This window comes from Lepidochelys kempii, chromosome 16, assembly GCF_965140285.1.
Source record: "Lepidochelys kempii isolate rLepKem1 chromosome 16, rLepKem1.hap1, whole genome shotgun sequence".
NCBI lineage: Eukaryota > Metazoa > Chordata > Testudines > Cheloniidae > Lepidochelys > Lepidochelys kempii.
In genome coordinates, this window is record NC_136395.1 from 23,005,466 (window position 1) to 23,021,110 (window position 15,645).

Below are 15,645 nucleotides of genomic sequence, written 5' to 3' on the forward strand. Positions count from 1 at the left end.
CACCGCTCTATTTTCAGGGGGATACCTGTTCTCATTTTGCAGGGCCTCCCCTCATTTGAGTGATTGCTTGGGGTGCCACTCTCCATTTTGGGGATGACTCCCTCATTGGAGTGAGTTTCTCTGAGTGACTCTCCCTCACTTGGAGGCAGCGTTCCCCAATTCTTACAATCTTATCTCAAGTCTCATGATATTTGGCATTTTTCTTAAAGTCCCAGCTCCTGGAATCCTGTGATTAGGTGCAACTCTTGGCTGTCAAGTAAATAAAAAAGCCAGTAAGTTTCTAGGCCCCCTGGCTGCAGAGAAAGGCTCAAAGACAGGATCCCCTAAAGGCTTGAAAACCAGGAGGCAAATAAACAGAACCCCAAGTTTATTATTATTTATATCTCTTGATTTTTGAAGGCTGGGGGCTGGTAATGCTGATGTTGGGGTTACATAATGATTGGGGGATGTTAATTCTGGCTGACCCCCCCCCAGCCTGTGGGGCAATGTGGAAGCCCCTGTGTGGATGGGGGGGGGTCTGATTCGGGGTGACTCCCCCTCATCTGTGGGGCAGTGTCCGTGCAGAAGTCCTAGTGTTGGGGGGAGGGCTGATTCGGGGTGACTTCCCCCTTACCTGTCGTGCGTGTCACTGCGGAAGCCCCTGCCTACGTCCAGGAAAAGAGGGGGCTAATTCGGAGCGACTCCCCGCACCCGAGGGGCGTGTCAGTGCGGAAGCCCTGGGGGGCGTGTCTCGCTGGCCCCGCCCCTCCTGCGTGCCAACCCCGGCCGGGCGCCGGGTGCTGGCCTAGGCCCGTCTCCAGGGCCGGCCTGTTGCTAGGGCGAGCGAGGGCCGGCCTCCCCCTCCCCTCGGCTCCCAACATGGCGGCGGGTGGTGCAGGCGGCGGCTGCCCCCCGGGCCCGCCGCCGCCGCCGCTGCTGCTGCTGCTGCTGGGGCTGGTGGCGGCGGCCGGGCTGGGCGGCGAGGCGGCGCGGCTGTACCGGCCCGGGGAGGACCCGCTGACCGTGCTGGAGGCGGGCACCGTGCGCCGGGCGCTGCTCAACTCCTCGGCCGCCTGGGTGCTGCAGTTCTACAGCTCGTCGTGCGGCCACTGCATCGGCTTCGCCCCGACCTGGCGGGCCCTGGCCGGGGACGTGAGAGGTGAGTCCGGGAGCCCGGGCCCCCGATCCCTTCCCCGGGGAGCCCAGCCCAGCCTCCCCCGCACCGCCTGGGCCAGGGACGTGACCCTCTGCCCGCCCTCCCCCTGTGCAGGCTCTGGCTGGGGATGTGCATGTCGATTCCCCCCCCCCCATTCCTACCCCCTCGCCCCCACTGCCTGGCTGCACATGTGAGAGAAGATTTCAGTCTCCCCTACTCCTCCAACCTTGTACCCCCTCAGCCCCTCCACCCACCTCAGCTTTGCCCTGCCCCTGAGATCTGTGCTTTGGGATGTGTACAGTAATGGGGTCCCCCCCCCTTAACATCACTGATCCTACTGCCCCCCACAATCCCCATTCACACAGCTAGCCACCGTAATAAGCAACTGTCAAAATATGACTCTGCATGTAGAGAGCTGGTTTTAGTTGGTAGATCTCAAAGCAATTTACAGCAGGGCAGCCCCCACCATCCCATCACCAATCCAGTCCCCATAGCAAACTACCCTTAACCTGTCCATCTGCCATCTACCTCGCTTGTATGGGCTGCACACCCACCAGCAGAACCCTGGACAAGGACATCAGGACCTACCTCAACATTATCCCCCAAATCCCAGTTTGCCCCCGCTTTATTTTATTTACTTGTTGATTTGCAAAACACTTGTCACTACATCAGAGTGCTGCCCAGAAAGGAGCAATATGTGATAAATGGCAACAATAGCAGAAATAGTGAAACATATTTTCAAATTAAGTTTGGGGAAAAAAAGAAGAAAAAGAAAAAAGGAATCCCTGCTTTCACTATTATGAAGAAGAGAATTCCACTACTAGGGTGTTGTGTATGTGCAAATATCCAGTATCCGGGTGCTTCAAGGTGTACAAGTGGAAGCTCTAACAGCATATGCGGTATATTTAGATTGTAAATGCTTCCAGGCACTACATCTTCTGTATGTTTTGTAAAGTGCCTACCCTATTTTAAGAACTAAACAAATAACAAAATAATAGTTTGAGCTGCAGTGCATTCACTTAACTTAAGCTTTGTTAATATAAAAAGGAAGACTGAACACTTGCATAGAGTGTATAGAGAAATGAAGACAGAAAAGAATGAAGTACTGTAAAAATCCAAACTAACTGTAAGCCAAATTCTGGGCAGCATGGGGATTTAGTGCTCAGATACCCTGATGATGAGCACCACCTAAGAACCTGAATAGAACAGAACTCTTGACAAATGAAATGTCAACTGTACTAAATTCCCTGTTAACAATCTGAGCATGTATGTCTTGAGAAGCCACCTTTATTTCCTTATCATTTTGAAATGCAATAGTCCTATATTGACTATAGGTTTTCACTTAAGCGCTGCCTCCCAGGAATGAACTTTCTGATCCCATTAATGAATTTGTAATATTTGATTAATGAAAAGTGCCTGGCTTTCTTTTGGGTTTTGTGTAAACAATCTCCTTTTACTATTTTTATACATCAGCATGACGCCTTGTTCATTTTATGTACAAATAGCTTTCATTGCTTATAGTTAAAATGTATATTTTCTTACTAATAACTTTTTCAGTGACATTTTAAACTTCTCCAGTCCAGAACACTAATTTTTCATCAGCATTCTGGCTTCTTGGATCACCAACCACAAGATTTATATCATCCTTGACATGAGTTTGCCTTTCCCTTCACCTGAATTGAAAGACACATTTGAGAACCGTCTGGATGAACCCTAGCCCAGTTTGAGACAGCACTAGTGGCTAATCTGCAGGGTGGGTCCATATACAGCACATTCAATGTGTTTCTTGCATATTACTTGACACTATAATGAATTTTCACTTGTGGCCTTCTGGAAGACTGACTCTTACACAGTGTGGCTGCTAATAGTGCTATCTCTCGCTTCTGTGCTCTTACAGTTAATACAGACACTCACGTCCTAGCACAAAGCAAAAATAAGTGCTTTATTCCAAAAGGGAGTATTGGGTAAGACTAACAATGGGGGAAATAGGCAGACATTCTGTGTGTGGTGTGAGACTGCACAATGTGCCAGCAGTCATGTAATAGTCATGACAGATTCATTTTGAAATAATGGGTATTTGATTGGTGTGCCAAAAAAGTTTGGTCACCCCTATCCCTAGGTGTGATGTGTATTTAGTCACTTACGATATTATTATTTTACTATTTTTACTTACTGAGCTAGCAGTGACAGTCATCTCAGAGCCGTATAGAATATACACCGGAAAGCTCGCTGCCACAAGTTGCTTTCAGTCCAATATGACATTACTGGTGACCAATCAAATACAAATACCTTTTAAAAAAAAAAAAAAACTACCTGGGCGGTACATTAAGCTTGATGGACTGAATGGTAGAAATATGGTTTGAAGAGGAATTTGAAAGAGAGGAGGTGGACGCTTGCCTCTGGAATAGAGGGTCTCCCAACTCTTAATAGCAAAATTGGGTGATTTCCAGAGAAATCTGTGCATGTTGAGACTTGTAAGGAAAGATACCCCTTTGTTCTCTTGTGAAATGCTGATTTTAATGGAACATCTTATTTGGAGCCATTGTCTGTGCTCAACTCAGCACCGTATGGGTTCCAATTATTAGTTTTGAAAAAGGCCTTTTGCTTTAAATGCATCAGAGCTGGCAGCTCTTTGCAAATATAACCATAGAGTTCAACTCAGCACTTCATAGGATTAGACCTTTATTGAAACTTTATTTATATTATTGTGACCATCTGCGGGGTCGGGGGGAGCACCTTGTGGGAGGAGGGATTTATGCTTCTAGCCACAGTCTGAAAATTTCACCCCTAAAAGATTTACTATTTTGTGATTGGCAGACTTTAGTGCATTAGCAATTTGTCAGACCAAAATGGACACTACTAACAATGCAGTTGGTTAGGGCAGTGTCTGAAATAACTTTTCTGTCTTAGTGTCTGGAAAGGTGGTGTTAGTAGGAGACCCGTGGGAACTGCCACAATGAGGAAGGAAATGGAAAATATTTCACACGGGGAGACTACTCTGATTTATCTTTCATGGTTGTTTTACTCAAACACTAAAATGTGTTTCATATCTCCTGGCACTTGGCCACATAAGTAAATTGTACTGATTTAACTAAATTGAGTTAGGAATTTGTTTTGTGAATTTGGTGCATCCCCTTTGTGTGGCTGCTCTTAGGGCTTGTCTACATGACAGCTGGAGCCAAAATAACAAATTTGTTATAATTCACACTTAGTTATTTTGAGGAAAGTTTGAGTGTGGAAACGTTTATTTTGGATGAGGAGTGTCATATTTTGACTTGTTATATCAAACAGGGCACCTAAGCCAAAATAAATGCCCCCACACAGATTTACACTGAAATAAATAAAGATGTGATTTTTCAACCTATTTTAGGAATTTCAGTTGTAGTTACTACATTGACAAGACCCTATATGGATCTCTAAATCAATATAAGGCACTCTTATACAGAAACAGTGTCCACACAAGGGGGTTTCAGTGATTGAACTAAAGTAGTTTTACTGATCTGGTTAAATTGGTACAGCTTTTCTATATAGAGAAGGCCTGTGCTAATGCAGTTCACTTTAATTCCTTTTCTGAAGGTCTCATTCTGCAGTAACAACTGCAAACTTCAAAAACTGAAAGCAAGAACCGTGGCTGTTTTGTGCAATGCTACGTACGCTGATGGAGCATCAAAACTTATATTTTCATTTAGGTGTCTACTCTTCTATCAGAATAAACATTAAAATTAATTTTGGAGTTGGTCCTGATGGTGCTCAGTTGCTAAAATACTCAGTATTAAAACAGTTCCCGGGACTGCTACTCTGTTTAAGTTTACTATTGCTGTTTTTTAAAGGCAATTAAAACTTGCCTGTAAAATTTGCTTTGGGGCTGGAATTTTACGTAATAGTTCTCAGTGCAAAGATAACTGAAAAACCCTGTAACCACCGCTTCCAAAGTTGACACTTATGTCTTCCTTCTTGTTTCTTAAATGAACACCTTTTCAGCTGTATAGTTCAGGAATAGACTTTCATGCTAGTTATACACCTGATCAGCAGGGAATACTAATAGAGGGAAGCCCTGCAATGTCTCTTATCTGTTACTAAAAATTCATAATGGAGAATACTGCAATGCCTGTAGTACCTAAGAGAAAAAGATTTGTGAAAAGGTGTTCCCTCTTTAGTAATGTTTTGATGTTAATATCTTGGATACTTTAGAATATTAAGTGGTGATAGGTTTCATAATCCAGTCAATTTGACCAGCCTTTGAATTTTTTATCGTTTTGTACTTTTATATTTGCAGGGATCTGTAGGGGATGAAAATCAGCTTGCTGGCTGGAAAATTCTTCAGAATAAGTAGTCTTTGTTTAAATAATTTTACTGGATTTCCTTTTTCACACAGGATACACATTTGGGATACACATTGGGTCCTTACAGATTGGAGGATCTCTATCAGAAATTGTTTTCCATTGTTATCCCTAAGTTTCATTTTTGGAACAATTTCCAGGATATTTAAATGTATAGCAAAGTATGGCTGTTACTTTGGAAGCACTGGACTAAATTTGGCATGTGAGATGTGGCATGTTAAATTTTTAACTCTTTAGTAATGCAGTGTTGGAAAATCTTGGTACTATTTTTCATTCTGCATTCATTGAAATCTATTTAGGCCTTCCCAGTAATACTAATATCACTTTAAAATCTAATATGCTAGAGTGTTGTATACAATCTAGGCTGCGTGTTACAGAGGTGAACAGAAGCATGGGTTTCACTTCCCTTAGGAAACTAAAGGCTCTTTTATCAGAAGTGAATGCTAAACTGCATGCATCCCAGCTGGTGCTCTTTAACCCAAGTATTTAGCTAGTGATGGGCTTGCATTGTTGTAAAGTAGGCTATTTGCATTAAGTTTATAGTGCTTCTGTTCATTGTGTGTAGGGGGATCAAGACAGGTGGAAAAGGGAGGGGGAATGGTAAAAGTTGAATGAAACAGATACCATGAAGCCAAACTTATTTTTTTAATTTTGTAGTTTAATTTGATAAAATAGACTCTTGTATCTTTTGTGTTCCTGTGAATACATGTCCATCTGCTCTAGGATGCTTATAGTTACTACTGGCGTCTGTTCAGCTGTCGGCATGTTCACTGCAATTGAAATTCTCAATCAGCTACCCCATCCTTCCTGATAAAAATGCAGGAGTTCTTTCAAAGAAAAACAAAGGTAACGCTAAATTTCAAAAGCAGCCTGGCATAGAAATGTCAATCAAGTTTTGAACTTAATGAAATTTTCATGTCCTTTGACATAGAGGCAAGTTTAACTTTAGTACGTTTTTAAATTAAAGGAGTTTGTTGATTCACAGGAATTCATAAAAGAAAAAGAAAAAACTCCCAAAGACACCAGCATTAATAGAAATAGATGTATCTTCAACTTATGCCAAAGCTGTTTGGATTCTTCTTTCAGTATTTTAAAGTAACTACTTGAGGAGTCTCCTTCGACATACTGGTGTAGTAGGGAGTGGCTTAAAAAGAAAATTCCTGAGTTCTTATGCATCCAGAAACAATTGTACAGATTAAGTCTTGTGTACATTCGGAGAACGTTGCTAGATACAGACAGCAGTGTTCAGAAATGGTGATCAGACACCAGATGTGGCTCTGCTAGCACCCCGCTTGACAGCCATTTTCTAGCATGACTATGAAAGCACCAGTTCTCTGCATGGTATAGGCAGACTTTTTTGGAAATGAGAGAGAATGGTGCTACCAGAACCTGAGCTGTAAATTGCTTTCCACCCTTACCAAGTCCTGAAGCACGGTTTCTGAAACTGACTTATGTGTGGTGTGACCACCAAACTTGGTAAAACTGTGTCTGGCTGTGAATTGCTTTAAAAATATTATAAGCCCTGTTAAGTACATGGCCGTATTATTTACTTTTGGGAAGAGGGAGGGAGAGCCTTAGCTTCATCTCCACACCTACACGGAAAAATAACTTGTGGGATAAAATTCAGTATTTTCTACAGATGGATGCTTGCATTCCACAACTTTTTTTGTGAAGTATAGCAGTATAGGACAGGAAGAAGGGAGGCATATTACTGTAGCTTATGTCATTGAGCTGTTTCACTGTGAAACTGGAATAATAAACATTAATACAGCTTTTCATGTTGAATATTTCCTAAAATGTTTTTTCCTCAGATAAGTGTATGGTTGCCATCTGTTACACCAACTGGATGATAGTATTAACTATATTAGTTTAGTTATATGCAATTTGAGAATGCAGAACGATGTGATCTGTTGTTCGAGTGCAATTTGTATGATATTGTTTTTATTAGGGTTTGAAATTACCTACTGAAGCTAGTCGGATTAAGGTGATTGCACAACATAGCATAAAACATCACTCTGATTTTGCTTATTGATCATGATGCAGACATTTTAAAGTTTTCTCTCCTTTTGTCCTTCATACTGTGTTATGGTTTATCACTAATGAAAAATCCCTGATTATTCATAGATGGATACCCTATCTTTGTAATAATAAAACAAATACTTTATCCTTATAGAAAGAATAGCTTGGTGAGCACATTGTTATGCTGAAAATATTGATCTGTAGATGTGGAATGTGTCAGCCATTCTAAGTCAGCAATATTATACAAGTTATTCTTTTTCGGAGAAGTGAACAATAGCTTTCTGCTTCTATAAAGAGGGAGTTTATAGTGGGTTTATATTTTGGGAGTAGGGAAGAAAGTATCCGGAGATTTGACTGTATTTCAGATCGGTCTTCAATCCAACAGTCAGTACCTGAAGACAAAAGAAACTATTTCCTGTAAATATTATTGCTTTTTCTCAGCGCTAGATGATGATTTTACCAGGATAGAAAGATTTAGAATTCTTGCAAGAAGTGTGTGAATAATTCTATGACATACCATTGGCTCCAAGTTTTGTGAGCTATGCTGTACCTTCAGTGCAGAGTACTAAAAACTTGTACCACTTGTGCATGCATTTAATTGGGTAAGGGATTGCAACACACTCATTTCTTCTGCCTAGAAATAAACTTTGGGAGAGGCAGTTATTAAGACCATACTTTCCCAATCCACTCAGTATGTCAAAATGGTGAGAGAGTCCTTTTTAAGTCTCTGCCATTGCTGTCCTGAGGACAGCAAGCATTGATGCTTTTTGTCAGACACTTTTTGGTGTGCTGTGAGAATTCTGCATGAACAATCCAGTTTGAGCCTACAAAGCAATATTTGAGGCTGTTCAAACTGTTACTGTAGTCTGCCAGATGAAAATAGAATGGAATTAATTATAAACAAATCCTTCTGGAAAATGCCTTGAGTTATGATACTGCTGTAAGAATTCATCTGTCAATGGTCTTTTGCCTGTCTATCCAAAGAGAGACTACATCCTATTAAGTTATGGATATAGCCAAAAAAAATTGTTTGTACACTTGTTTTGTTCAGTCTAGCAATGTCATGTCATTTTGACATGACATTAAGGTTGCACTAATTACAGTAAAAGTTATCTAGCTCTTCTTTATGGTTGCTAAGTTTAGAACTCTGGGGCAAAAATATACAGACAATTCTAAAGTTCTTGATGTAAAGCTGACAACAGGAAAGGAGTACTTGTGGCACCTTAGAGGCTAACCAATTTATTTGAGCATAAGCTTTCGTGAACTACAGCTCACTTCATCGGATGCATCCGATGAAGTGAGCTGTAGTTCACGAAAGCTTATGCTCAAATAAATTGGTTAGTCTCTAAGGTGCCACAAGTACTCCTTTTCTTTTTGCGAATACAGACTAACATGGCTGTTAGTCTGTATTCGCAAAAAGAAAAAACAGCCATGTTAGTCTGTATTCGCAAAAAGAAAAGGAGTACTTGTGGCACCTTAGAGACTAACCAATTTATTTGAGCATCCTTTTCTTTTTGCAAATACAGACTAACACGGCTGTTACTCTGAAAGCTGACAACATGAATTTATCCATTTGCTTTAGTACCACACGTAGGCATAGGACTTAAATGTCAACAGTGTGTTTGAATACCGAAGGATCCGAAAGCTTGGATGCCTGTGTGAACTATCCAAGCTACTTGGAGCTTCAAAATTGAATTGGAAATCTCACAAGAACAGCTTGATTTGCAGCATTTTGGAATTTACACTTCACAGTCCCTGGAGGGCGTATGTGGGCAAAAACAACAGAGGAAATATGTCAAGCTAACATCTTTAAAAATATCTGAATAAAGTTTTGGATGAAAATTTTGAGGGACAATGGTGTTAATTTATCTGAGCCAGTTCACTCATCCCTAATAAGCGTATTCTATCAAACAACAAAATGAGTAATGAAAATGAGTGATAATGATCCTTTTCCAAATGTCAAGCCTTTTATTTTTGGCCTCCGACAAGAAACGCAAATTTCTTTAAAGGCCACTAAAGAATGATTAAAATGATGGTACAGCAAGGAAAGTGACATACGCTATTTCTTGTTTCCTATTGCGGGGGAGGACATGCTGGAGATGGGACCTTTTCAATGCTGAGGGATGGCTTTTGAAGCTCCCCCCTTGAGGATGTCCAGAGTTGTCATGGCTGTTTTCCAATTTCTCTGGGTTAGTTATGGACATTTAATGTTCCCTTGTTTCCTGCTATTATTCTACACAGGTAGGGGAGGAAGGCTGTTGGGGAGTGGGAGTTGCAACAGAATTTTATTTTTAAAAGATTGACTATTTTTCTGTACAGTGCACAAGTATCTCTTAGCAATGAAGCTTAATACATTTAAATGTTTACTGGCAGCATGTACTTCACCATATTACTTTAAAATACTGATAAAGGGGGAAAGAAAACTATTAAAGGCCTCCAAAGGTTCTCTCATCAAAATGGTTTGTGTAAGAATGTTTCAAGCTATTTATCATTCTGAATATTTATTCTCAATAACACTCTTTACAAAACTTGAAACTACACCCCAATTAATCTTCATGGTGCTGTATTTGCTCAGATATCTTCCAGTTGCATCCAATATGCTCTTGGATAGCACTTGCACCTGAGAGCACAGTCATTAATCAAAATGTGAGCTTTGTGGTTTAATTAGGCATTGCACCATTTTGTAAGCCTCTGAATAAGTTACAAGTTCAGCAAAAAGCAGGTCTATGTTACCATCAGCTCTGATAGATTATACATCATCTGTGTAACCATGTAACTGAAAGCCATGCAGATGGGTAGCCATTATGTTCATCTTTGAAAACTGACATGAAGAATACAATTAACTGAGTACTGAGCTTAGCTGATTGGATAAACCAGAGAATACAGTACCTACCATTTGTTAGTGTTGGGTTGGGCCCTGTTTCATCCACTTGAACTGAGTAATGCCAGCAGCCTTAGAGATAAGTCTAATTGTTTGCTTTGGATTTCTTTTTCTTTAGATTTGTTGAAAATACTTCTCTCCATTGTGGTAGATGTCATCTTTAGTTAGTTTTCAAAACTAATCAGCCAAATTATTGTTGAGGGTGCAAATGCAGGACAGATGTGGGTAGACCTACAACTTGATCTTACCCCATTGAAGTCGGTGAGAGTTTTGCCATTGACTTCCATGGGAGCCAGAGCATGACCTAAGATAGGATGCCTGGTCACCGCTGCACCAAAAAGTAAATGTGTTTTTTATTTATTTTCAGACTGGGAACCTGCCATCAGGATTGGTGTGCTGGATTGTGGGGAGGAAGAGAACTATGAGACCTGTAAAGAATATGGTATTCTCTACTATCCAACTTTTAGGGTAAGTAGCACGATATACAGCATCAGGCAAATGGTGGTCATTCCATTTTTTAAAAAAATACTTGCTTTAAATCTCAAACGGTTTCTATTATTCCATGTTCCAAACTACAACTGTTGAACCTGCTGCCTGTAGTTAAAAACAGAGTAAACTTACTTACCCAGAATATTGTGTACTTGTTCTTGGATCTGGGTGCTTTCTTTTTCTTCTGCAAAGATTCTTGTGATTATAATAAAAGATGCTTTCAGGCTCTGTTAATCAATAGAATGGAATAGATGATGCAATTATCTGAATCAGCTGGGTTTATGATTGTCCTAAACACTGAATTAGAATTTTTCGAACATAAGAGACATGGCACCAGAAAGCAATATATTCTTTTAAAGTATTTTTGTCTCCCATCACTAAGGTATCTGGATGCAATCTATGTGTTAGCTGTTAAACATGTAAAGATCCATATATCGTAAACAACATTAATAGAGTTGTACATTTTGTCTCAGTTAGTGACATGAGGGTAAATCCAGTAGTTTAAAACTGATACATCAGGGACAAACATGGAATCAAGTAGCTGATTTCATGAGGGACTGTGTGTTAGTGTTGTAATCTTTGAATCAATCCTTCACTAGCCTCATATCATTCTTAATTTTTTACTTCACAGTTTACTTAAATTGAATTTAAAAATACTTTCTACTGTTTGCCAAGAGAATCAGGAACTGTGTTTAATATGGAAATTTTGCATCTAAAGATGAAAATGAACTTCTGTATTTGCCATACTACCAATCTTCCCTGTTGTGTGTAATCATCATTATCATTATTTACCCCATGTGAAAATAAAATGGGGGACAAGGAGAATCTCAATAAAAAGTTTGTAGTGTGAGAAGAGAGGTGTTATAATATAAAAACTGTTTGTTCTTCTGATGTTGGGGAAAAACAATAGTGATTTTTTTTCTTCTATCATGTTGTGAGGCCAAAACGTGACTCGTTTCTTCCCAAAGCACAGTATGTTTTGTTTTTTAAAATAGGTAGAAGTTACGTTGCATTATGTATTTTGTTTTAACCACAAGAGGGAGGTAAGACTGTTTAGGGTGTGAGCAGTATCCTTTAGCACAGAATCATAGAATTGCAGGGCTGGAAGGGACCTCGAGAGGTCATCTGGTTCAGCCCCGCATGCTGAGTCAGGACCAAGTAAACCTAGACCATCCCTGACAGGTGTTTGTCCAACAAAACCTCCGGTGAAGGGGATTCCACAACCTCCCTTGGTAACCTATTCCAGTACTTTACTTACCTTTATAGTTAGAAAGTTTATCCTAATACCCAGTGTAAACCCCGTGCTGCAGATTGATTGCTTCTTGTCCCACCTTCAGGGGATATGAAGAACAATTGCTCACTATCCTATTTCATAGAATCATAGAATATCAGGGTTGGAAGGGACCCCTGAAGGTCATCTAGTCCAACCCCCTGCTCGAAGCAGGACCAATTCCCAGTTAAATCATCCCAGCCAGGGCTTTGTCAAGCCTGACCTTAAAAACCTCTAAGGAAGGAGATTCTACCACCTCCCTAGGTAACGCATTCCAGTGTTTCACCACCCTCTTAGTGAAAAAGTTTTTCCTAATATCCAATCTAAACCTCCCCCACTGCAACTTGAGACCATTACTCCTCGTTCTGTCCTCTTCTACCACAGAGAACAGTCTAGAGCCATCCTCTTTGGAACCCCCTTTCAGGTAGTTGAAAGCAGCTATCAAATCCCCCTTCATTCTTCTCTTCTGCAGGCTAAACAATCCCAGCTCCCTCAGCCTCTCCTCATAACTCATGTGTTCTAGACCCCTAATCATTTTTGTTGCCCTTCGCTGGACTCTCTCCAAATTATCCACATCCTTCTTGTAGTGTGGGGCCCAAAACTGGACACAGTACTCCAGATGAGGCCTCACCAATGTCGAATAGAGGGGAACGATCACGTCCCTTGATCTGCTCGCTATGCCCCTACTCATACATCCCAAAATGCCATTGGCCTTCTTGGCAACAAGGGCACACTGCTGACTCATATCCAGCTTCTTGTCCACTGTCACCCCTAGGTCCTTTTCCGCAGAACTGCTGCCTAGCCATTTGGTCCCTAGTCTGTAGCGGTGCATTGGATTCTTCCGTCCTAAGTGCAGGACCCTGCACTTATCCTTATTGAACCTCATCAGATTTCTTTTGGCCCAATCCTCCAATTTGTCTAGGTCCTTCTGTATCCTATCCCTCCCCTCCAGCGTATCTACCACTCCTCCCAGTTTAGTATCATCCGCAAATTTGCTGAGAGTGCAATCCACACCATCCTCCAGATCATTTATGAAGATATTGAACAAAACCGGCCCCAGGACCGATCCTTGGGGCACTCCACTTGATACCGGCTGCCAACTAGACATGGAGCCATTGATCACTACCCGTTGAGCCCGACAATCTAGCCAGCTTTCTACCCACCTTATAGTGCATTCATCCAGCCCATACTTCCTTAACTTGCTGAGAAGAATACTGTGGGAGACCGTGTCAAAAGCTTTGCTAAAGTCAAGAAACAATACATCCACTGCTTTCCCTTCATCCACAGAACCAGTATTTATTTATTTATAATAGCCCTTAGCATATTTGAAGATTTACCATGTCCTCCGTTTGTCGTCTTTTCAGAACATGCCTGTTTTTTTAACACTTACTCATAGGTCAGGTTTTCTAAACTTCTTTATCATATTTTGTTGCTCTGGACTGTTTCCTTAAAATGTGGGGCCCAAATCCGGACACAGCTCAGGCAACACAAGTGCCGAGTAGATCAGGACAATCACATCCTGTGTCTTACATGTGACACCCCTAATAATACACCCCAGGTATTAGCAACTGCACTATAGCGTTGGCTCCTATTCAGTTTGTGATCCACTGTAACCCACAGCTCCTTCTCAGAAGTACTACTGCCTAGCCAGTTATTCCCCATTTTATATTTTTGCATTTAATTTTTCCTGTGTAACTTTGCAGTTGTCTTTATTGGCGTGCATTGTGTTGATTTCAGACCAGTTGTCCAATTTATCGAGTATATCCATCAGTTAAGTTTTGCTTAGTAAATCATCAGTATGAGTCAACCTCTCAATCCTAACCTTGTCTATGAAGTTGGAGACTTCAGTTGAATTTTTTCAGAATGCCTCTGAAAATTGTTTTTTCTGAGAAAATCTATACAGAATTTTATAAGTCAAAAATTTCTATAAATTTAACAAACTAGTGAGATAAGAGTTTGATCGTTTAAGGATCAGTGGGCAAGATCCACAGCTGGTGTAAATCAGCAATCATTATACCCACACCAGCTGAGGATCAGCCCTTGGAATTTACCAGGCAAGAGTAAAATTTCAGTTGTATATTCTGCTTGTCTGTAAGCTAAGTAACAACATGTGATGAATTAAAACTGTAAAAAGCAAGAACTCATGAAAATTGTGTTCTGCCTCTGCACTGAGCTTTCCTGAAGTACTTTTTCCCCTTGAGCCATGAGTTGTCTTCAAAGGAATGTTTTTTTTTCACCCCACAGTACTTCAAAGCATTTACAAAGCAGTTCACAACTGGGGAAAATTACAAAGGTAAGAAAACCCCACTCTAACCTATCTCAAAAGCATTTATCCTACTATCCCAGAGTACATTCTATAATAAACAAGATTTCTTTACCCATCAATAAAATTCAGACATCCCTAGGCTCTTTAACAGCACAGTAAGCAACTATTTAGAATAGAAGGTTAAAAATACCCTTTGAAAATGAAACTGCAGGGAAAATTTTAGATGGCAGAATGTAATTGCTAGAGTTTACATTTGTCCAGGACGGTAGAGTTAACACCCCTGTGCTTTTAAAATACGTTGTAGTATTTAATTGTTGCAAGTGGGCAGATCCTTCATTTTAAATCTCATGTAAAAAAAAACCACACACTTCTCAGCAGCATGGTGTCCCTATTGAAGCACTTGCTTGGCTCTGACTTCAATGGAAGATTGCCACCTTCTGATTTACCAGCACTACTTTCTCCAACACCTGAATTTATTAGAAGTCCTTCATTTAAATATTAAACGACATTGGACTTGATCATTTATGGCTCTGATATGGTCACACCTTGAAGTGGTCTGGCTACAGACTAAAGTAACACATCTTTTCGATTGGACTAACATATAAAAGGCTAGAGGTCAGAAAACAGACCACCTGCACCATTAACCCTTCTGGTAGAATATTATTGCAATTGTACCCGCTTTTTTTAGCGTTTGGGAGGGGGTTGCTTTTGTTGACAAAAAAGTTTAAGTAAAAAGATCTGGTTTTTAGGCTTCCCCCCCCCCCCGATTTCAAAGCTTAAGTTAAATTAAAAAACCCTTTATTATTATTAATTTCCCTTTGTGGCTGGTTGTTACCTTACCTGGGCCATTTGTTAAGAGCATTACACCAGTGGCTCAAATTTTCAATGCTTGCTGTTAGCCAGCATGCAAACAAAAAGCGTTCATTTGGTCACTGAACATCTCCATTGCAAAAAAGCTGCTTGAACTCCTGCCACTATAAGCGTTGTTTATGTGTGAGTGTAGACCTATATGAAGCAATATGATAGGGTGTTGAAAACCCTGATGAGAGGCAGATCAGCTGTTTTGAGTTTTTTGGTTTTTTTTAAAGCTCTTGGGGAAAACAACTTTTACAAAAAGTCTGCAAACTTAATCTTGCAAATAAAAGTACTTTTACCCCCTCCTAAAACAAACATAGTCACCTAGCTTTTTAAGTAAAAAACCCCTCAAAACTGAGAATGAGACAACCTGAACTTAGTGATACTTTT

At 40.6% G+C, this 15,645-nt stretch overlaps 1 protein-coding gene across 6 annotated transcripts in view; it reads left to right on the forward strand.

The window, feature by feature from the left end:
* The first annotated feature begins 761 nt into the window (after nt 1-761).
* The window catches only part of QSOX2 (quiescin sulfhydryl oxidase 2), a 43,780-nt gene continuing 28,896 nt past the window's right edge, over nt 762-15,645 (forward strand). For all 6 annotated transcript variants that reach the window (XM_073313753.2, XM_073313755.2, XM_073313757.2 and 3 more), the window contains exons 1-3: nt 762-1,138; nt 10,743-10,843; nt 14,379-14,427. In XM_073313753.2, coding sequence (XP_073169854.2) covers nt 859-1,138; nt 10,743-10,843; nt 14,379-14,427 — 430 coding nt within the window. In that variant the 5' untranslated portion in view covers nt 762-858. The remainder of the gene's footprint in view (nt 1,139-10,742; nt 10,844-14,378; nt 14,428-15,645) is intronic.